Source organism: Parus major, chromosome 1, assembly GCF_001522545.3.
Source record: "Parus major isolate Abel chromosome 1, Parus_major1.1, whole genome shotgun sequence".
Classification (NCBI taxonomy): domain Eukaryota; kingdom Metazoa; phylum Chordata; class Aves; order Passeriformes; family Paridae; genus Parus; species Parus major.
The window spans coordinates 15,492,531-15,515,594 of NC_031768.1; the positions used below are offsets into that span (position 1 = coordinate 15,492,531).

At 36.3% G+C, this 23,064-nt stretch overlaps 1 protein-coding gene across 4 annotated transcripts in view; it reads right to left on the reverse strand.

The window, feature by feature from the left end:
* CDKL5 (cyclin dependent kinase like 5) overlaps positions 1–23,064 on the reverse strand; it is a 129,681-nt gene that overhangs the window by 32,805 nt on the left and 73,812 nt on the right. For all 4 annotated transcript variants that reach the window (XM_015630501.1, XM_015630516.1, XM_015630492.1 and 1 more), the window contains 7 exons: positions 22,519–22,564; positions 19,211–19,347; positions 16,153–16,273; positions 14,928–14,987; positions 9,601–9,691; positions 5,150–5,339; positions 2,018–2,098 (listed from right to left, as the gene is read on the reverse strand). In XM_015630501.1, coding sequence (XP_015485987.1) covers positions 2,018–2,098; positions 5,150–5,339; positions 9,601–9,691; positions 14,928–14,987; positions 16,153–16,273; positions 19,211–19,347; positions 22,519–22,564 — 726 coding nt within the window. The remainder of the gene's footprint in view (positions 1–2,017; positions 2,099–5,149; positions 5,340–9,600; positions 9,692–14,927; positions 14,988–16,152; positions 16,274–19,210; positions 19,348–22,518; positions 22,565–23,064) is intronic.

Below are 23,064 nucleotides of genomic sequence, written 5' to 3' on the forward strand. Positions count from 1 at the left end.
TTTAGCAAACAGAAGATCAGAGGTAATACATGTCTGATGCTGAATGGCAGAGACAATTGAATGGCAGATGGTATAAAAAAGAGAGTCTCAATGTCTTTTTTTCCCCAAGTCATAACATGCAAAACCAGTTCCTGACTCCCTAATGCTTGCATACCAGATGACTTGTGAAGGAGAGCAGAGGACTGGAGCAACAACAAAGCAACAAGCTCAAATTGATGCCTCTTCATTAATCTAGTCCAGAAATACTCTCTAAATAGATCTAAATAGATATATATGAATAACTCCCTACTGCAGTTGGCACAAACTGAAGCGTGGGTTATTCAGTAATCTAGTAATCCGACCTGTGGTCCCTGGGAATGCAGATAATGAGGAGCACAGCAAGTGTGGACATGTGTCAGACTGTCCATTGTCTGCACAAGAGACAGGCACACAACAAAGTATGTGCAGCATTTGCAACATGCAACTTAACCTCAGTTCCCTTCTGTTCTCTCCTTGTAGGCTTCTGCTCATTGCTTAACAAGGTTCCAATCCACCAGTTAAGAAATGCAGGTCAAACACAAAATATCCTTTCTATAGAATTCCTGACCTTTTTCACCTTGTAGCCAGAAACATGAACAGAAAATTTGAGAAGAATGAAATTATTTGGAAACCTGTGTTCCCCTAAAATTCCTGTGCTTCATATCACAACTTAGCAACTTTTAAATCATATCAAAAGAACCTAAAAGACACTGAGATATTAAAAAAAATCTAGGATAAAATGAAAATAAACCCTCCCCCAGTACATGTAATGATGGTCTTAAGACTGATCTTGAAATTTCCTTTCTGCAACATATGCTACCAGATCTTGAGCTACAGCTAAGTATGAAAAAATGTTTCTGTGAATTGGAAAATAGAGGAGAAAGTGTAATACCAAAACAAGTAATCATATGCACTGGAGTATATCATGTTTCAGACTCCCTGAAACCAAGATAAAAGCCATGCTGACTCTCTTCGTAAGGCAAGCAGATCAAAGGGATTTGAACTGGCTGTGTTGAAGAAGAGTAGAACAAATTACATGGATTTCTGCTGGCTACAACTACTAAAAGCAAATAAATATCCAAGTATATCCCAAAGCATCTTTGTTTTCCAAGACAACTGGTGCAGAGGGGTTTGGGATCATACAAGTCATTCAGAGTTGATTAGCCATATCCACGCTTCATGTGTGTCCCATATTGCCTTTAATTCTTAAGTGGTTCTGTGATTGTAAACCTAATTTTGGAAACTACAACCTCTTCCTTCAGCTTACTGGGTTGATGTGAGGGTTGTACTGCAGCTTACCATGGGAATGTTTTTATAGTACAGTAGTAAGAATAACACCACGTGTTCCCTACCCAGAACAAATGGCACAAATGCATAGCACAGTGTTTTTGTGGGGAATGATTCTCCTGATTCCCCCTAAGAACTCTCAGGACCATAACTTAGCTTGGTCATGTGTAACTATCTGACTTGTTCCAAAACAGGACTGAAGAGTAACCTAACATACACACTGGGCAGAGGTGAGAGCAAGCAGATTAAGAGTTTGGATAAAGACACAAAACTCCCGTGTGTCAACTCTGTCTTTGACAACTGTCCACATCCTCACACTTACCCAACAACAAATGAAAAACAACCCAGGTTAGACCAATACTCTGTGGATATATCTAAATATGATGGGTTGAGAGCTCACACTCCAGCAGTCAGAGCTCTGCATGGATGTCAGTGTGAATGCACAGCCCTGCAAAGGATGGTGATGATGCTTTGTCTGGGCTACATATATTCTTTATCAAATCAGTTAAAACTGAACAGACTCTCCTGGAATTTGCAAGGGATATTTTCCTAGGAAACACCAAGCCTTACTACAAACAATGGTGGAATCAAAATACCTCAAAAGGGAGTTCCCAAACCTTTCCAAAATGCATTATATTAAGCAAAAAAGGCAAAAAGTCACTTCTGTATTTTCCTACGTATTACAGACAGCAAATAAAAGACATTTTCCTACCTTCATAAGATCAAGTAATACACCACTTAAAATTCCCAAGTATCTTCTCTCTAAAGACTGTGGATGATTGACTGCTGGAAACTGTAAAAAATACACTGTAAATACACTGATCACTTAAAGAAGGCAATACATGAATACAATGTTTCAAAATTAGAAACTAGTGAATCAAGGCACGTAATTAATGGGAATCATAAGCACTGAAAAAGTTAGTGGTTTTTGAAAACGATAAAATACTATAGTGAAACAAGTAACTCTTGATGTGTGGCAAGCATCTAGTCAAATCAAGTCAACCAAAATATTATTGATTATTAGGGCAGCCAAGAAACCACTCTAAAGTGAGAAATAATCAACTTAATTTTTTTATGGCATTATGATTGACAGGAAGTTTAGAACAGATTCAGAACTAATATAAGTAACATATTTATAACAAAAAAGGTTACAAACAGCCAGAGAGAATTCGAGAGTACAAATACAGTACTAATTAAATACTAAACATCCACAAATAATTCCTAAGTGTTTTTAGTGAAAAAAGGAAAAAGTTCAAAGGTTTAAGTTTCAGGGTTACTGCTGGTAACAGCAGCATGGTTATGCTGCTGGCAGCACCAGGAGAAGCAGTGCACACTGCTGGGGACATCCATTAGTTGTACTAGTATTTCTTTTCATAAATTACATCGTCTGAACTTTGAAGAAAAATGGAAGAACATTAGTTTAAGTGCTTTTATTCTTAAATAGTCTCATTATTTTTTTTTTTACTTTGCTTTGTTTAGAAGTGGTTTACTAATAACTGAGAATTTTTTGAAGTCCACGTCTGCTATATTGATTTTAAACAGTAACTCAGGTAAACCAAGGCTTCCATGCTTCCTCCAATTTTAACATAAACAAAATTGTAAAATGTTCATGTCTTCCTGTAGAGTGACATTCATAAAGAAGCTTTTATAGCTAGTATGATCAGGGAAACAGGAAAATGTGCTGAAGCTGTGCAAAGCACCAGGGACTTTTCACTGTAATTGTTCAGATTCTTCATGGAACTTATTGGCAGAAAAAATATTTATAGCCCTACATTGCCAGTCACACTTTTCTTTAAAGTCATGAACCTACTGGCAATTTCTGATCCCATTTTATTTTACTTCCTTATGTCTTCAACATACCCTGGATGTTTTCCTCCTCAAAAGAATTGAAGAGAGATCACTAAATATTCCCTAAACCTCAGGTGCTAGGAGAACTGTGTTACATACATATATATGGAGGATATGAGTAGAAAGAAAAGACAAAGTTTGTAAATGTGCATTTGGATCCATACTGGAGTGTTTGAAGAGAATTTTTTAAATCCTGTTTTACAATATGGTAGTATTCACTTAGGGTAATGTAGAAATTCATGAAGTCTAAGCATACGGATAAAAAATTCCAAATCATGGGCTAGTTTCTTCTATCTTGAGAATATCCAGCACCAAATTCAGCCTGTAAGTAATAACTGGCTTGATCACAGCATACCTACTATCTGCTCTGCAACAGAAAATCTTTTACTATTAAGCACTATGCTACAATAAGAAAAAATGTACTTTTAAGGTTGTCTGATAGCACAGGGTTTTTCCCATGAATTAACTAATGAATGTCGTATTTAAAAAAATTATTTTTGTAGTATTTTTTATGTTTAAGACATTGTCCAGACTTTACTTCAGTTCTAAAAAATACTCTCTATGAGGAGCCATATGGCCCTGTCCACATCAGCAGTATCCTGACTTTACAGACAGGACTAAGAAGGCAGGAACACGTCTGAGGCCAAGCAATAAACCACTGATCCGGGATGAGAACTCATAACTCTGAACCTTGTGCTAATCACATTAGGTCCGTGCTGTCTTCTTGAATTACTGTATTTCAAAGCTACAAAACAAAGATACTTCATCCTCATCTTAAGACATCACTGAGCATTTATCCAAAGAAGATTACACTGCACAACCAGAAATGCTGTAAAATAACATTGAAGAAGTAGTAATTTACGTGGCTTACAATTTTTAAAGCAAATTTTAGTTTCTCATACAAAAACCCCATCCAGCCCGCTGTTTGAAACAGGGTGAAATACAAATACAACCTTGCTTGTCTAATAGTTTTCTTTAAACCCTCCACTTTTGAAGGGTCTACAAACTTCAGCAAAAACTCTTCAGAATTAGTTATCCTTATACCTAAAAGAATTACCTTAAAACCTTAATCCAACTCTTTTCTTATCATTGTCAGCTAAACCAAATTTATGGCAACTCTGAACATGTTTTAACAGAACTGCATCTCCACTAATTCCCTTTCACATTCTCACATTTTCTCTTTCTCAGAGTAAAACTCAGATGTTGAATCTTTAGCACAGCTCAGGTCTCCTAAAACCTTCAGATGTCACCTTATATGATTTACACTAATGATTTCAGAATACTATCAAGATCATAAACTCACCTTTCTAAGCAACATTCATCAATAAAGAAAGGACAACCAAAACTGAATTACAAGGAAACATGAGTACAATCACTGACCAGGTATTGTTAAAAGTAACAGAACTATTATTTATTAATTCTGGTATTTTGTCATATTGCATATGCCAGCCTGCGTAGATCTTCACACTAATGAGTCTCTGTCATCGTATCATACTGACAAACCCTTGAAAAGAACAATGCTGTCAGTAGGAAGAGCTTTTTTACTTAGGAGACTTACATAAACTCCCCAGGAAGTCAAAAGGCAGAATGCTCTTCTTCTGTGATAGCTCAGATTTTCCCAACAAATTAACTTGAAGACAGCAGTCCTGAATTTTCCACAACCTGACCTTACAGACATTTGCCACTAAACTTTACAGTGCAAACCTGGCAGGGCAATGTTAGATTGGGTATAAGAGGTAAATTGCATGCCAAAAATATCAAAGAAATGAAAGAAAATCTTTAAACAACTTTTAACAAGAAAACAAATGCATTTATAATACTTCTGGTGTAATCAGAATTTTACTTTGACTTATGAATGCCTTACATTCTATACATCCTATACTTAGTCAGAAACGTAGGCAGTAGATAATGCACAACGTAAATGAAAAGAACCTTTGCAGCACTTCACGCAAATAAACAAGAAAAATCAGAAGAAAAGAACAAAGCTTTCTCTTACCCGCAAGCCATGGAAGCGTGGGTTGCTGTAGAAGAGCTTCATCTGCTCGGCTGGCAGTGGGCCTAGCACCTTCTGAATGGTGAAGAGCTGGTCAATCTCACTCTCGCCAGGGAACAGGGGCTGCCCGTCGCTCAGCTCCCCCAGGATACAGCCTACAGACCACATATCCACAGCCTTCCCATAAGGGGCTCTGTCAAGTGAAAATAAAATGTTTGTCACCCACTGCCACTGCCATCTTACTCAGCTGCTTCAATTTATTGGCCACATTTCCCATGGCACACTTCCTTATAACACAGAAAAATAAACTTTGTTATTAAGCAAACTACCTCAAAAATCAAACCCTCTGTTTCTGCCCTAGATTTTCCTGATGGACCTATCACTGCTTGAAAAGGAAGGACAGGAATTCTCAAGTGCCCCCAGGGACCTTGTTTTATTTTTGAAAAATCTTACATTCAAGAATAATCTTTTTGACTGCAAAGCATTCTCCACTCACAGTTAAACTACTACAAACTTCCCTTCTCTCTAGAGCTCAATGCCTACACTCTGTTCCTGCATTGCATTTCTTGTTTGATTGTGCTTAACAGGTGGATGGGCATCCTGGGTCTGGCCACTGGAAAAACAGAAATTCCAAGAAATCTTTATTTCAGCATTTATACACAAAAATTTTAATTGCTGAGGAAACGGAGTGCTCCTGAAAAGTATTCCTTAGAAAAAAACAAGTGAGGAGGCAACAAAAGCATCATAAAGTAATTCCTTTTTGGGACCAAAACCACTGATTGGGGATCGGGGAGAACTCTTTTTTATACACCCAAACTCTTGCTTCTTGAATTAGTACAGAAAATTTGTAAACACCCATATTATTCTAATAATATCTTTCCATTGTTTAGGTTTTGAACAGAATAACAGAGAATTCTTTTCATGTCAAAAAACCGGCATATAAAAAAAAATAAAGACTGTAACAAAGACTGAACTGAAAACATGTTTTACTGAGTCTCTTCTTATTGAAACTTGTAATCCAGTAAGTCAAACTCTGTTTCAAGAGATTTAAGTTACAGCTGGCTTGCCTTTTTCTGGAATAAGACAGCATCAAGAGTTGCAGGTGACAAATCCTATCCTAAATGTCTCCTTCACTCCTTCCTTATGCTGCTGTTAATGATGTTTAGAGAAGGAACATCCTCAAACTAAGAAAATAAAATGTTTGACTCTTCCCCATTGGTTACTCATGATAATTTACTTCACTTGTGGGGAGGGCACTTGGCCAGAAGAACAAGTAAACCCTTATGGTGATTTGGCTAGGTGAAGGTGAGAAAGCATTTCTAGCTGGACAAAAACCTGAGTGAAACCACAGGCTCACTGAGCTGACTGCTGCAGGACTCTGTGCTAGCTGGGAAAGCTGAAGTAGGGCACCAAAACTTCAAGAACCACTTGCCTTACAAAATGTGCCATGAGACACTGTAGCCCTCTCACAACCATCACAAAATCAAACGTTTGCCCCACTGGAAGAGATTGCTGACAAGGAACCAGAAGCAAAGTTGACCATGTCACAATTCCTCAAGTACTATTACTACTCGGTGGGGTTCATAATCTGCTTACTAATCCTGCACAGTGGCTCCCTGTGGATTTGCTGAAAGCCTTTCTAGGATGCTGATTTTTGACCTTCCTAGGATGCTGCTAGTCCAACCCACCCGTTAGGTCAGAAGGACAAGGCCTAGTTTTTTTCACAGTGCTCAAAAAAAATAACAACACAGGCAAGAATGGACTCCAAAGCCAAGGCTTTTCTCTTAAAATATTCTGTGCCTCTGCTGGGAAACTGAGGCTCTGTAGGCAAAACAGTGAGAGTGAAGGTAAAAATCCTACCCTTTTATTATGACAATAACCCAAATACGTCTTTGTTTGCAACTCCTTCAATACACTGTTTTCTCCACTAAAATGTGAAATGGGGAAAAGGCTGCTGTAGACTGGGGTGCTGTAGAATAAACTAGGGTTGCAACTGAGGGATGGGCTAAAACTCCTTTGAGGCATGGACCATTACCTTTCCTTGTTCTCAAGCATAAAGGAAACTGAACTACAGCTAAGAACTTTTTCATTATTTATTCTGTAGTCAAATAGAAACAAATCCAAAAGTTGCAGCACAAACTGCAACTTGTTGTTTGAAAAGGCAAACTTGAGACTTCTTTTCTGCTGATTGTCAGGATCAGTCTCACCAGATCACAGCAGACAAAAAAATGCAAGTGACATGGCTGGACAAATGAAATAACTCCTATAGGACATTTAGACCACACCTCAGAAGCACTACAGTCTATGCCTACACCTACTAGATTTTCCGAAACATATTTCCATCTAGTAATTTAGCATGCTTTAAAATCTACTGGCTTTTAGCAATATTTTGTCATCAAAGGGTACAGAGTACTCCACTAACAGCAGTTACCTGAGGCTCTCCAAAGTGAGTAGATTTTAGATGTTCTGTGAATAATTAGGGAGCAATTTCCTTCCTTTCCTGAAATTTAAGTCTTGAATGTTATCACTAAACAAAAACCTCTCCGGGACACATTTTAAAAATTGAAAAAGTAAAACTGTATTTGTTAAATTGAATGTATTTAATAAGCCTGTGAAGATTTTTGAATATTAGATGCTCATAAAAATTTGGTAAATGCAAGGAAAAGGGAATGGGAAAGATGTATGCCTGGGAAACAGAACAGGATTGCCAAGAAACAGGCATCACTTTGCCAGAAAAACTTGGCGTTAAAAACATACACCAGCACAATTGAAACATTAAACACACAAATCCCCTCCCTATCTCTACAAGTTAATCAAACATATTTAAACAACTAGAAACAGATACAATTCCTGCTAAATTTCCTCTACCAACAAAACAGTCTCAAAAATTGCAGGTCAGACTAATACTATGTCTGTCAAGCTTTTCATGTCTTTCTTCCTAAATCCTCCTTACTTCTAGAGACTGAAAAAAATTGCTTGCTTCCAAAAGGTCACAATTGATGTTATTTTTCCAAGTCTTTTTTTTTTTTTTTATACTTATATATGCACACACACTTCACAGGAAGCTTTATTGTTTTCTCCAAAACATGAAAAAATTGAGCTTTGAGTTTTTTAATGTCAACTTTAAGATACAATTATGCACATAAGAAAATAACAGCCAACAAATTTAATTAAGGTTAGCACAGCTCTGGGAATACTGGGACGACTTTATTGACAGAATAATTACTGCTCAATTATTTACCTGTTCAAAAAACATCTAGTTCAGTGTTAATCAAAGGTTCCAACAAAAACTTGTTTCCCAGGAGCACTTAACATAGTGTTTAAAGACTCTTAGGAGTGACCAGAATTTTTTTGATTCATCCTATGGCTAATAGTTCCTTATTTTAAAAACATGTATATATAAATACACATGCACTGTACATTAGAATTGTATTCTATGAGACCATTCATGTAGTTAGATCAATGCTCTGTTTAACTTGACTGTAATGGGAAGATCACATATCATAGACCTCTACTTTTTTTTCCCTCTTCCTTTGCCCTTTTGGTTCCTATGAATGTGTTCATTTAGCATCTCAAAATCTGGTTTACCTTGTGAGGTAGTAAAATGTTCATTTTACAGATGAATAAAGGAGTAAAACTAAATTTTCTGGCTGAGGTTACTCATGTTACTAATACTTTTGCAGTCAGTGCAATGTTAGCCTCTCAGTGCTTTATTAAAATAATTTATACAGCCTCCTTCAATAAATTATTCCTATCTAATAAAAACCTAGCATCATCCCTTTTGAATGACTTCAGCAGTGCTGGCAAATGGTAACTACAAATGAAAATCAAAGCACAGAATCATATAAAGTTTTGGGTTGAAAGGGACCTTTGAAGATCATCTCATTCCAATCCCCCTCACCTGAGCAAGGACACCTTCCCCTAGATCAGAATGCTCAGGGCTCCATCCAGCCTGGTCTTGACACTGCCAGGGGTGGGGCACACACAGCTTCTTTGGGCAACCTGTTCCATAGCTTCCCCACCTCTAAGCAAAAAATTTCTTCCTAATACACTTCTGACTCAAAAGATGAAGATAACTTGGAATGTTGCGTTGTGAAAGCTGTACTGCCATTACTATGTGATGTCCATACAGGGCTGATGGAACATTCCAGGCTAGAGACTACCATGGAAACCTTTTCTGAAAGAACTGGGGATGGGGGTGCAAGAGCTGGAAGTACATCTGTTATAATCCAGCCTAATATTTTAATCAGTTAAACACTGCTCAGCTCAAGACAGGTCAATATGTCAATGATTCATACTGACTTACTGGAAATGAACAAAAATTAATGAAAATCTGGATGCCTTTTGAAATCTTGCTTTTAAATCAAACAGCTCTCCACAAACTTACAAAAGGTGATGAAAAACTGTCTGGAATCAGTAAAGCTTTATTACAGCAGTTCTCAAACTGTACTTACCCAAGCAAGAGTTCAGGTGAGCGGTACCATCTGGTAGCCACGTATTCTGTATAGTTAGCATTGCTTCCTTCAGAGAGATTACGAGCAAAGCCTGTCAGAGAAACAGTGGGAAAGATTACATCCCATTTTAAAAACAATATGTGTATCACCACTGATTTTGGCAGTAAGAGGTCATGTTTATTTATATAGAAGCAAATTGTTTACAGCCCCTGCTGCAGAATGATGTCTCCAACAACTGTTTGTCTACTGAAATGCAAGCTTGTATTGATGCAACAGGGAAAGTCAGCATGTCTGCTTTAATGACTCCCTTACTCATGTACTATACTCACAAGTCAGTGGGGGTTTGCTATTACTCTCTATGCTATTATGTAATCAAAACAGACTGATAAAAGTTAACTGTCAGTATGCCATGTCAGCTATTGAAGCACTACACTAAATTTCACTGAAGTGCTGTTTGCAGAAGAAGATTCATAAAGACATTCTAGAAACTTTACACACACATGTGTACTAGACTCTTCTGGTCATTGATCCTAACTACCACAGTCTTTGATTTTTTAAACTGGTCAAAAAGCTATGTATTATTTTCATCCAAGGACACTCCCTCCCAGGCTTGGCAAGGAAAATGGTAATCTCCTAAAAATTATAAAATGCAGAAGTCTAGGAAAATCAGCAAACCTGTTTATATCTGCACTTGGCTCACTCCACATGTTTGTGCTGCTTTAGCACCACAGTCACAACAAGGTTCTTCATGAATTAGGATCAGAAAGCATGACCAAATTAACTTCTTTATCCACATCATTTTGTTAAGAATAAAACAAAACATTTTAAAATGTTTACTGATTTGCAATTGTACCAAAACTTCTGTGCTGTACTAAGGCATAACAATTATGAACACCGGATGAGAGATGAGTGCATATACTGGAAAATCCATTTGTAGGAATAATTTGAACTTTTATTTTCATTCTCCTCCATTCATTAAAAGTCAGCCAAGCACCACAATGTTACTGGATTTTTCATGCAGAAGTACTCTAGGACATATGTTGGCATTATTTTCAAAAAGTATCAAGTCTTACTATTTTCAAATAAATAATTAACAATTAAGTGAGACAGGACAGACATGTCTCAGGAGCAAGACTCCACTAAAGCTCAAACAGACAAATTTTTGGGACTGAAATGCAGAAGCAGCATTTCCAAAATGCTTTCTTATGGAGACGTGTCATTAAAATATAGTTCAAAATTCCCTTCAGTGAAATCACTGTAAGTCTTTCCATTACTGCATGAACAATGAAGAAATAGTAAAAATTCCAAAGTGTTGCAGAAGAATGAGTCATAACTTTATTTCCTGAATCAATAAATGCTACTTAAATGCAATAGATATTTTTCTTTACATCTGAGCTCCTTTTGCAGAAGCTGCCAAAATTGCCTTTCCCATTACACTATGTTTCGTAAAGTTGTAAATTTAAAAAACTTTAAAATTTATTTTACTATTCTGAAAGTATAAGGCTTAGTGTGGAAAAAGCCCAGTTCTACTTACACTTGTGGAATACTAATTTACTACAAGCTGAAGTAAATATTTGGATGCAGATCATTACTACTATTGTGATTATTATTAGACTAGTGATCATAGAAAACAATTATAAATTTGTTAATGACATAGGTTTCACCTGTTACTTTTTGCAAGATATCTCTAACTTCAAGTGTTAGCAAACTAAAATTTGGGATGAGTATGATGAAGAATGGGTATTTCAAAACCTTCTGAACATAAGAATTCATATCTGTTCCCATAAAGTCTAATGAACATTACTGGTGCTGCTGCAGAAAAGCTGGAATTTTTTTTTTCCTTCTAACATGGGGATTGAGTGAATTTTGAAATATTACTGCTTAGGCAGCCCCATTTCTGTTTCAAATTATGAGCTATCTGATTAATCTTGGCAGTGGAAAATCTTTCATTCATGTGTTTAAAGAACAGGGGGAAGTTAATCAGGAGCTACACCAAAGAAATGGGAGAGTGAAAACGTGGGGAAGCCCCAGACTGAAAGGGGAAGGGGAAGAAAGGAAAGAAGTCATGTAATAGAAGTAAACACGTGCTGATGTAACACGTGAGCCTAGCAGCACATGAGCTCCAGTGCATCAGAAGAATCAACACGGCAAAGTTTCATTCTCCTCCCTCCAGGCCAGTCCATCAGAACCTGGTCACAAACAACTGGCTAATGTAGCCTGAAGAATCAACCCCTAACTTTACAGGCCAGGTGCAGCATGGATTTGATGTGGCAAGACAGAAAGCAAAGTTATCACCACGGGTGATGCATTTTATAGACCCAATATTGCTCTGACACTATGACACCACGCAGAAGGATGGTGGACAGAACTAACAGCTCAGGAAGGTATATCTTTCTAAGGGAGCAATTATTTTTGGTTATGATGGAGTTTGTTTATTGTTCCTTCTTCCAAATTGTGCTGGGGTATCAGGATTATAGAAACAAGAGAAGGAAGCTAGGGAGAAGATGAGACAAACTCTAAACAGTGAATAGGAACAGATTAGAAAGGAAGAGGTTTAGGTGAGAGCAACTATGAAAACAACATTTGCAAAGGCATCATGCTGCAGAAAGAAATAAGCAAAATCAGGAATTTCAGGAAAGGACTTTAAAGAACTCAGAACATGGTAGGAGAGATGTCAAGGAAAAAGATGTAAGATAATAAAGGAAGAGGTTGTCAGTTTCTTACAGAGAAACAGGGCACATTTAAGTTAGACATAAGGTAAAGCATTCTAATCTTAATGACATGTAACACTAGGGAACCTCTATTATTCAGAATTTTAAGAATATACTAAGCAAACACCTGTCAAGAATGACACAGACATTCTTAATCCTTTCTTTGAGTAGGTGGAAAAACTAGAGGATTTCTTGAGGTCTTTTCCAGTCCCATGTTTCACAATTTCTATGCTTACACACGATACAGAAATAAAGAGGTTGCTAAAACAAGCAATTTTGAAGGCCTGGTGTTGAAACAGCAAACACACTAGACAGAAAACCAATTTCCAACAGATGCATCTGCTGTAAGCAGCACTTTGTACTGTTCTCTTTTTCCACTTCTATTGGCAGAAATGACACCCACACAACATGTGTCCAGGCATGCACAACAACCAATCTCAATTCTATTTAGCACGGTATGTACAGAACACATGCCACAAGGATTATGAAGAATTATCTCATTAAAAATTTATGAACTATTCTGTTCCAACTGGTTTTGTCCAGTGGGCTACTGGAAATGGATGCATTTTATTTGTATTTGTAATCACATGACATTGTATGTGGCAAGTACCTGTGTACCAAAACATGAATTAAGTAAGGTTGTCAGACAGCATATGTTAAGTCATGCTACAAGGCAAATTCTCATATCCTAATCTCTGCATGTCCAGTGAACACTTGTGGTTAACACCACTCTGACATGTATTTTACCTGAATAGTTTAAGCTACTAGCAATTATGTCAATTAGCAATAACACCAAAAAATTAAAGCTGATTCCATCTTACAAGGGTTGCTCAGAATTTTAAATTCAACTAAAAATGAAAGGCAAATTAAAATGAAAACTAGCCCACAGGAACATTAAGAACCACAGAAATACAGTTTGCCTTCCTTGATATTATGCTGATCACTCTGAGTGCACTGTGACTGCACATCTTTTACAACAGCAGAAAGAGAACATGGCTGGAGCACACAGCAAGCCAACAGTCCACACAGAACACCACTGCTGGCAGGACTCACATCATCTCTATCTGGTGCAAAAATTGATGTCCAAAACATGACTGTGCCATTTGTCTGGCTTTTTATTCTTCTGCAGTTCTGCTGCACAGAGGATGTTGACAGAAGTTCACATGCAAAGATCTGTCAGCTGATGTCATGTAACAACTCCAATGACATTGCTTTCCAACAGGGACATCCCTCACCCAGAGAAAAGGACGGAGGGAAGGAGGGAGGGAGGGCCAGGGAAGAACCTGTGGGGTGCACAGCTCCCATGGTTGAGGTTAGCCTGGATGGGGTGTGCACTGTGCAGGGACAGGCACTGCCTGTGCTGGTTGCTCAGCTCTGCACAGGGCAGTGGGTTGGTCCCTCAGCAGGGTTTGCTTGGCAGGGCCAAGACCCTGATAATCAGTGTAAAGTGGTGCAGACAGGAGGTCTGTGGGTGCCAAAAAGGCAAAGGCACTGAGAACACACAAGGGTATCCTGATGTTCTGTCAGAGCTGTACAATACCTTACACTGTAGAATAAATGGCATTGAATTCAAAGAACTTATACGGACCAAATATTCTAAGGGTTTCCTAGAACGGTTATTGTTTCTGAATGCTTAAGCAAAAATGCCTTTAGGAATAAAAGAAATAAGCAGCGCTACAAATGACAAACACCTTTCTTGTCTTCCTTAAAAACTATTTTTGTTTATTTTGTTGGCAGTTCTTCTTTTCATTCAAAATTGCAGAGGTTTGAAATGACAGCTTTCAAACTGTTCTTACTGAATAGTGCCCTTGGGGTTACACTGTGGAAATGGCTTTTATTTATCAAGCCAAACTGTAAGCTTTTCAGAGGGAACAATATTTTATTCTGTGTTTATGTAGCATTTAGAATAAAAACACAGATTGTTGGAACATTCTGCCCTGTTGCCTTCTTGGATTACTCACATGGGCAAAGTTCACCTTGTACCTGGGTGATGATTCTTCAAAGCCTTAAAGCTGACATTAAACAGGCATTGGTAGGTCAGAAAACATCAGAGTTAGCCTAACAGGTACAGCTCTGACTCTGATCTCCAGTCATTCAGTCATTAATCACAGGTGGACATGTGCTTCCTTAACTAAGGTAACAAAAAATGTTGACCTGTAACTACACATATAACATTCCACAAAAGCCAGTGGTTCAAAAAATATATAAAAAGTACAAGTTTACTGTGTCTTTACCAAACAAGCAGTAATTATCTTTTGTTTTAATACACAGGCCAGATAAACCTATAGTTTTGCCAGCCTCCTAATAAACTCATCATCTGTGCTCTTCTCAGCTGAGTCTCAGCAACATCAAAAGCAGAAACCTTGTCTAATACAGAAAGAGAGAAATGCAGTGTTTCTATAGGCATGTTAACACAGGTATTTCACAGGGTATGCAAGTTAAAAACAGAAATCTTTCAAATTAAAATACTGGCCCCAAACCTGAAGCAGTAATCAATTCTGACTGGTAGAAGACTTTTAAAGAGTACATACTGTAGAACTCTTACAAAATTAAGCAAAATTGCACTGCAGGAGTTTTTCTTTAAAAATATAATCAGCAGCTATCTTCCAAACTTACCGAAGTCACACAACTTCAGAACATCATTGTGGCTTATTAAGAGATTCTCTGGCTTGATATCTGAAGTATGAGAGCGGGTGAGGGGAAAAAAAAAAAAAAAAGCTGTTAACTTCTCTTAATTTTGGACTTTGTCAACAAATATTATTTCATTATAACTTATTTAGAGATACTCATGCAATCATAAATGAAGCATTACAAGAGCAACTGCTGAAACAGCTTCCAGCTATTCAGTTTGGGAACAGGAAGAATTAATTTTCTGCCTTTTGAAGTCTTTTAAAGTGTTTCCCAACAAAATATGGAAAGATAAAATGTGCTTACAGATATTCCTGGGCAGAAAACCAATATCCATATTTAATATTGCAAAATAAAAGAAAGGACTGATATTCAATTACCCAGCTAACCAATAAAATATTAAGTATGTTGTGCTCAACATTTTCAATTATAATGACCATTTGATCACCTCTTGTAATTTGTTCAGAAAAAAATGTCTTGCTCAGTTTTAAGCCCTATTTTCATTCCTATATTATAGACATTGTATATTTTTCTAATTACATTTTGAAAATATTTTCAGAATTATGCTGATCTTAATTATTAATTATTTCAGAATTATGCTGGTCTTATATATAAAAAACACACCATGTGAGAATTTTATCTTATTGGAAATATTAATTAAAAATTATATTCTTGCAAAGTCACAAAGCAAAATACAATTGTATTAAATCAGGATAAAATACATAAAACTAGATAGTCATACATCAAGATATGTACTCTAAGTGCTTGAAGCTTAGGGAGAAAGTAAATACACAGAGCTGAAACTCAAGGGAGCTGGAAGCAACTGCTGTAAGAAATAAAACATGGTGGACCAAGTTTTAGGTTATTTTTCTTCTAATATTCTATTATCAGATTCAAAAGTGAAATGACTGAGCACCATGAAATGTTAAAAAAAAAATCCTTTTTCTTAGACAATGTCTGTTCCTGCAGTTACAGTTTGCTGTGCCTGTCACTTCCCAAAGACAATGAAAAGCAAACTTTTTATGTAGATGAATTTTGTTTTAAAATGATCTGGAGCCATGCAGCAGACTTAAGACCCAGCCAAATTTAAAGTTTATTTTTTCTGCTAATATAAATCAATTGCTTATATTTATGTTAAATGCAAATTACTTCAAGCTGTAACATATTTCCCTTTAGAAAAGGGCTTATTCCATGTGGAGAAGTACACACTTACCTCTATGAACAATATCATTCTTATGGCACCAATGAATTGCTTTAATTAGCTGGTAGATGTAGCTTTTCACTTTTTCTGGTGGAACTCCATTTGGCATTTCTTCTAGCAATTCAAGCATATTCTAAATGTTTAAAAGACACATTATTTAAAAGAGCTACACTCTAGCTGCTGGAAGATAACATGCTTTCAGCCTTCTGAAGCAACCTATTTGAGCTCAGCTATGGAAAAACAGTAGTTTAACATTCAGGGAGTGAATTTTAATCATAAGCATTCTCCTGGCTGTTTTCATTCTGGAGAAAAGACTTGTGAAGACAATAATCCTAAAAGTCCTTAAAAGAATGTCATCAAAACACTTTCCCTAAAACACCTAAAAAGTCATTTATTTACAAAATGTTGCTTAAACAGAAACACCAAGTCAGGTGTGTGGCCATACAAAAGTTTAGCAAATCAAAGCATTTTGTAAATATTCAACAATGCTTTAACATACTGTTCTCTTCATTAAGTTAGTTCTGCCACTTTGACACTGCAGGGCCAAGATGAATCACCAACTGTATCTGTATATGAATGGGTATAAAACAACACAACCCTCTTAGAGCAATGAAGAAACAATAAAAATATAAAAATGCCTCACAGGGGCATAAATAGTAACCTAGGGAGTATCTCATAGCTACAGATCAGCTACAGTGATCTGGGACATCTTGGCACTTCAGCAACTATGGCCATATCTATTGGCCATAACTAATTTATGGATATAAACAGAAAAGAAAATAAACTCATTGTTTATACTAGTACATTTCCTCTTTGAAAAGGAACACTTAGATTCCCATTATGTTGGCAAACATCTCTAATTTTGCACAATTAGAAGTACAATGAAGTTTGTATGCTGATTTCTGAAATAATAATGGGCAGCAGCAGCCCATTTGAAGAGAGAAAAAAAGCCTTATTTACTGAACACTGAAATAAGACTATTTTGGTTATATTGCCTTACACAACTCATTCAATTATGGATTTATGAGCATTTGTAGATTTTTTGTTAAATTTTCCTTGTCTTTGACAAACATTTTCTTTATTGTACAGTAAAATTTCTGAGGTTTCTCTTAAAAGATGTTTTAATGGACAGTAGAGATTTTGCTGATATTTGAAAGCATTTCTAAATTTTGCAGTTTGTGAGTAAATACTGGAACTTATGTCTTTGAGTGTAAGGGTTTGAACAAACACACTTTAGATCTGAGGAAAGGAATTTTCTGTTAAGAAACCATATTGATTTTAGTCAGATTCTTGTCCACACAGAAGGCTGTGGATCTGGATAAGTAAGTCAAGAAGTTAGTGTTACAAATACAAAACAAAATAATAGCATCAACACAGGAAGACATAATCCTATATGAAGACATTAACTAAGGGGATGATGAATAAAGGAGATTAGACTAAATGTGAATTTAAGTAATCTGGATTTCAGTATTGCAGAGTTAACATTCCCCAAAGGACACAGTGCTCATTACCAGTTAAACAAAAAATTAGTCTATTCCACCACATTTTATTTAATTCTTTCTACTCTCCCCTCATCCAAAGAAAACAGAAACATCCTGGTCTTCAAAGAAACTATGGGTGACACTACTTAAGATATTTGAAAATAAGGAATGGTCATTTACTTCAAAGTTTAATTGAAAAGGTTGAACATTAATACAGAAATGACATACGTACAAACTATTCATGATGCCTACCTTTATCACAAAATTCTTTTATTCTGATGCAAAAAACATTAGATATTGTAGCTTGGTGTTTTTACTGATATTAACCAGATTTTAAATATATATCCCTTATCAGATCAATTAAATATCTTTTACTTATGCTTCGCTTTCAACTCACTTCTCCAGATAGCTTAGCCAAGTCCACTATAACAGCAAATTAAATGCATGTTCTAAGTTGCTGTGTGATCAGACATTTCATGTGTCTGGAACAATTACAAGGAACATGGGCGAAACAAGTCAAGCTTTGAATGTCAGATCCAAGTAAGATCCACCACATTAAAAGTTGCTGATCTGCTGGTGAAAACCAAAACTGATTTCTGCCAAATTGTGAGCTAATATAGGTCACCTCACATTATGTAGTCAATTATACGACAAAGTAAGTCGGCAAATTGACGTAAAGGAGACATCATTTAGGGTGAGAAATTTTTAGATGAAAGTTGACTGCAGAGGACTAGCACTCAGCTGGATTGAAACATCACACTGGCAGGAAATGAAATGAAAATTTCAATCAAAAGAACAATATCTCATGAAGGCTATAGACATATTTAAACCTGCCTTTTATTTCACTCTATGTATCTGAATAGCACCTAACAGTTTCCATGAAGAAATGCTAAATGGTTAGAATTCAGAGGGAAGGTCTACTTTCATCAGGAAGGTTGCAAAAATGACAAAAGACCAATCTGTTCTAGGTTGTTTCTCCCTGGAAACAGATCAGGATGCTTGGCAGTAGTAGGCCAATCTAAGGAAATTTTGGAATAGTTTCAAAATGAGGTCAGGATTGGAGTTAATGACAGTAGTCTTTGCCAAATCCCTCTAAGCAACTATTGATAGTGGCCTTGTTACAGAAATACACAAACAAATCCTATTTTTAACAGGGAAGGGTGGAGAAAGTTGAAAGAGATTCCAAGGTCAAAAGTCTATGATCTTGTTTTGAAAGACTACGTCAAGACTCATTACACAACATAACACAGGACAGTTATCCAGCTTTAAAATTAAACAGGATTAAAGAGTTCAGATGGAAATTTTTCTTCAAATCATATGTATTCCAGTCTGCATACTTTTTAACATGTTGATGTTCACAAATGGAAGAATTTTTTTTTTTAAAAATACCAACACATGATGTAAAAACAACAGTAATCAGTGCTGCTGTCTCACAACAGATGTCTAATTACAACTCATATTAAAGTTTCTGCTGCTTCTCTTTAGAGATTAGGATAGCTTAATTTAAAAAAAAAAAAGCAATTTTAAAGACATCTTCAGTAAGCTGATGATTTAAAAATGGCAGGGATACTACTACAAACTTAACTCACTTTTTCCACATATTCAAAAACTAAGTATAATTTTCCTCTTCTTCTGAAGGCTTCCTTCAGCTCCACAATGTTCTCCTGTTTCAATGTGCGAAGCATTTTAAGCTCTCGTAAAGTGGTTTCTTTGACTTCTTCATTTTCTAGAGTGAGAAGTAAAATGACAGAGTAAGCTGATTAAAAAACCAAAACAAACCCTCCAAGTAAAAAGTGTTATAAAGATTTATTTTGAACCCCTGAATTGATTAAATTGTCTGGTTTTAGACATTACAGAATTATTTTTCAGTGTGGACTACTTGTTGTCTGCATACTTCTGCATTGGAAGAGAGATCAGTGATGATTATGCTTATTATGCAACCCTCACAGATCTCCCCATCACAACCATAAAGGTTTTCTGTGGCAGAACAAGTCATAAGAAACAAATAGTTTGCATTTCTCTCTTTTTTTATTATGAAGGGAACTAATAATGCTGTGAAAAAACATTCATGTGTGTGTACATCCTCTATTCCACAAATACACATCATGCACATAAACCAGAGAAGGTTGTCCTCAGCAGAAACACTGGAATGTAAAGCTCATCTTTGAATACCAAACAAATGTATTTGATTCTGAAATAATTTTATTTTCCAAAAGCCATGACAAATTTTAAGACTGAAGCACACATTTTTAAGTCCTGTATGTTCCCCACATGGCTTTCAAGGAAATAGAGCAATGTCAAACCAGTGTAGCAGCCACAGAAGGCAGCAGAGTAAGTATAGATGCCACAAAGTCGTGAATCTAATTCAGAGCAGCCAAGAAATTTAACTGTTTCATCAATTACATTTAATTGTAATTTAACTGATTTGACAATTTAATTGTCTGAAAGGTGTTCAAGAAAGGAGAAGAGCTTCACTAATGCTTCATACACTGCTTATCATTAAGGGGCTACAAACTGACTAGGTTCTAAGGGATACTAACAATGATATGTGAAGTAAACATGACTATATTAAGTTTTACTTTTCATTAAGTAAAATGAAATCCATTAATTCAGTAAATTTGCTCATGCACACATAGAAACAGTGTTCTTAATCTCTTAGAACTGTTATCCATAACAGAGTTACTAAATGGGAAATGCTTGCATAAATTCAAAGCTACGTCAGGTTAAGTTGCAGGTCATGTACCACAAACAGAGTTAGAGACAGAGGAAGAAGAAACAAGGAAGAGAAATTGTTTTCCCAAGGGAAAAAGATGTTTGCAGGGGAGAGCAAATAACACTGGCCATGCAAACACACTAATCATCAACAGAAGACAGAAGGGAAAAATAAAAATTGAAATGCAGCAGGAGGGAAAAAGAAAACAAAATACTATAATCACAAATGTTCTGATTAAAAAAATATATAATTTAGAGCAATCTAAATCCTTTCATTTTAAAACTGAGTGCTTGATGTTGGCTTGCATCAGCCTGATTGCATAATCTCATCTATAACAAGACAGTCACTTTCCAGCACATTTAGTATTCATATGTCAAACAACGGCAAAAATTCAGTGAAACAAAAATGTCAATAGAAACAATTACAGTATATTCAAACTTCTAATGAACTACCATATTAACAAGACAGATGTGAAATGGGCTGAATCAAATCCATCAAAAGAACTTCTGTCATATTTCCAGAAACTTGTAAACAACTAGCTACAAATCTGAAAAGCAGTCATCAGTCATGTAAACTGATATTATGTAATACCCATGAAAAGCCAGACCTCTAATGGCAATGTCATATTTTTTGTTTTCATTTTTTGGTAGTAAAGCTAATACAATAATCCTGTTTAGGGCTTAATACTGAGATTTACTTCCTAGGATCTGTACTGAATAGCCACAGTAAATTCCAAAAAGCAATTCTGAGATACTCTCTTGACCTGGTCAAGATGGTCACCACAATTAAACTGTCTTCTACATCCTTTACAGGGATTTAAAACAGAATTTCTGAACAGCAAAGCTAAAACATTTATCATAAATAATTAAATAAATACATACATAAATTTCTTTAATATATATATAAATATATATTATATATAATGTAGATAATGTATATATGTAATAAATATATATATATAAATATATATATATGATTAAATATACTCTTTAAGTGTCTGGGAAAATGACTGTGCCACTGTGCAAAACAAGATGCAAATCAGACTTTGCTGTGTCTGACTGACTCTGAAAAATACAGCCCCTGTAACCAACACCACCCTCATGGCCACCAGCAATCCTGTATGATAGCAAAAAAAAAAAATTTGCTAAAATAAAGTGTCTGCTGTTTCTTTAAACAACATTTTGGCTAAAGCCTCGCTATGTGGCAAACCACAGCAGCATCACATCACACCAGGGTGACTCCTCTCACACTTCACCCTCCTCCTCCTCCTGTTTGTGCAGACCTTTGGGGCTCAGGGCTGATCCATGATGCACACAAGGGACACAGCTGCTCTCATGGTTGGTTGCCAGTGTTGCCTATGGCAGGATATGGCAATTTCCTGTCCCCACGACAAGTGCAGGTCAGAGAGCCAGCCTTTCATGTCCAGTTCTTTGGGTTTATTACTGTTGGGTCAGGAATGTGTGTGTGGAGCCCTCAGAATAATTTCTGTGTCCTGCCTTCCACCACCCTCTTTGGCAGCAATGCTAATCCTTGCAGAAATTGGCTCTTCTTCCTTCTCAGCAAACTCAGCAATGCTGAAGAGTACCCAGGGTCTGCTGTGAAGGGGAAAAAAGCTTCCTGAGGAGACTGAAGCCCACTGAAGTGAGGCCAGAGCTGCTCTCTCACCACCCAGATTTCCCTTCACGGATCCTTGAGAGCTCCCAGATTTATCTTCCTGTGACTGAACTTCTCAATGACTTCTTTCAGTCTCCTCCATTTACAACTTCAAATTGCCCTGACATTTAGATCCCCTCTCACAGATGAAAGCTGATAAAGCCCAAGGACTCTGCAAATCACTATTACAAGAGGACTTTTTAACATTTTCTGGTCACATCCCATCTCTAGATAGCAGATCTTACTACTATGTACAGCACCACAATCTCATCCATATTAAGACAGATGCATCAAGAAAGAAAGGTGTTATCTAATTAGAGTGTATAATAATGCGGTCTCTAGGAAGGTAGGAAAGATCAAGTGCCTTGAATATTTACAGAATTTAATGAACAATTTATTATATTTTATAATATATAATAATTCATTATATTTTTAAAATCATATCTTGCTTTATGAGACTTCTCATTTTAATTGGATAGATATTAACAATGTAGTTACTGACATCAAAGATCATGCAGCAGAGAAGATTACCTTCACTGTCTTTGAATTTCTTGATAGCCACAATTTCATGGGTCTCCTGTAAAATAAAAGCAAAGAGATGGAAATGAGCAAGATTCAAGATTTGTTGTGCATTTTCTCTCGCCTTTTTGTTTTTCCCCTTGAGAGAAAGAAAGAAAGAAGCATACAAAAGGAATTTCACAATGCAAAAAATTAATTGAAAATCTGGTAAATACCTCAGCAATCAGGCCAAGTGCAATACAAACCCACACGCAGCAGTTATGTCACAATTAGGACCCCCAGCAGAAAATCAATGGAATTAAATGATAAAAGTTGAAATTTTCAGAAGTGTTTTTCCTATAACTGTTGTTTCTTAGTTATTCTGAAGCTCTATAAATCTTTTATGTAACCACAGTATGAATATGGGTGATCATCTTTATGAGGTGAACTGAAAATACTGGGCCAGTATGTGCCTAAGGCTTATAGTTAGACCTGTGGTTTTGGCTGCCAAAAGTGTTTGGGCTTCAATCATCCACAAAGAATACGGTATTAGGAATGTAGGTTCTCTGTGCCTCTTTT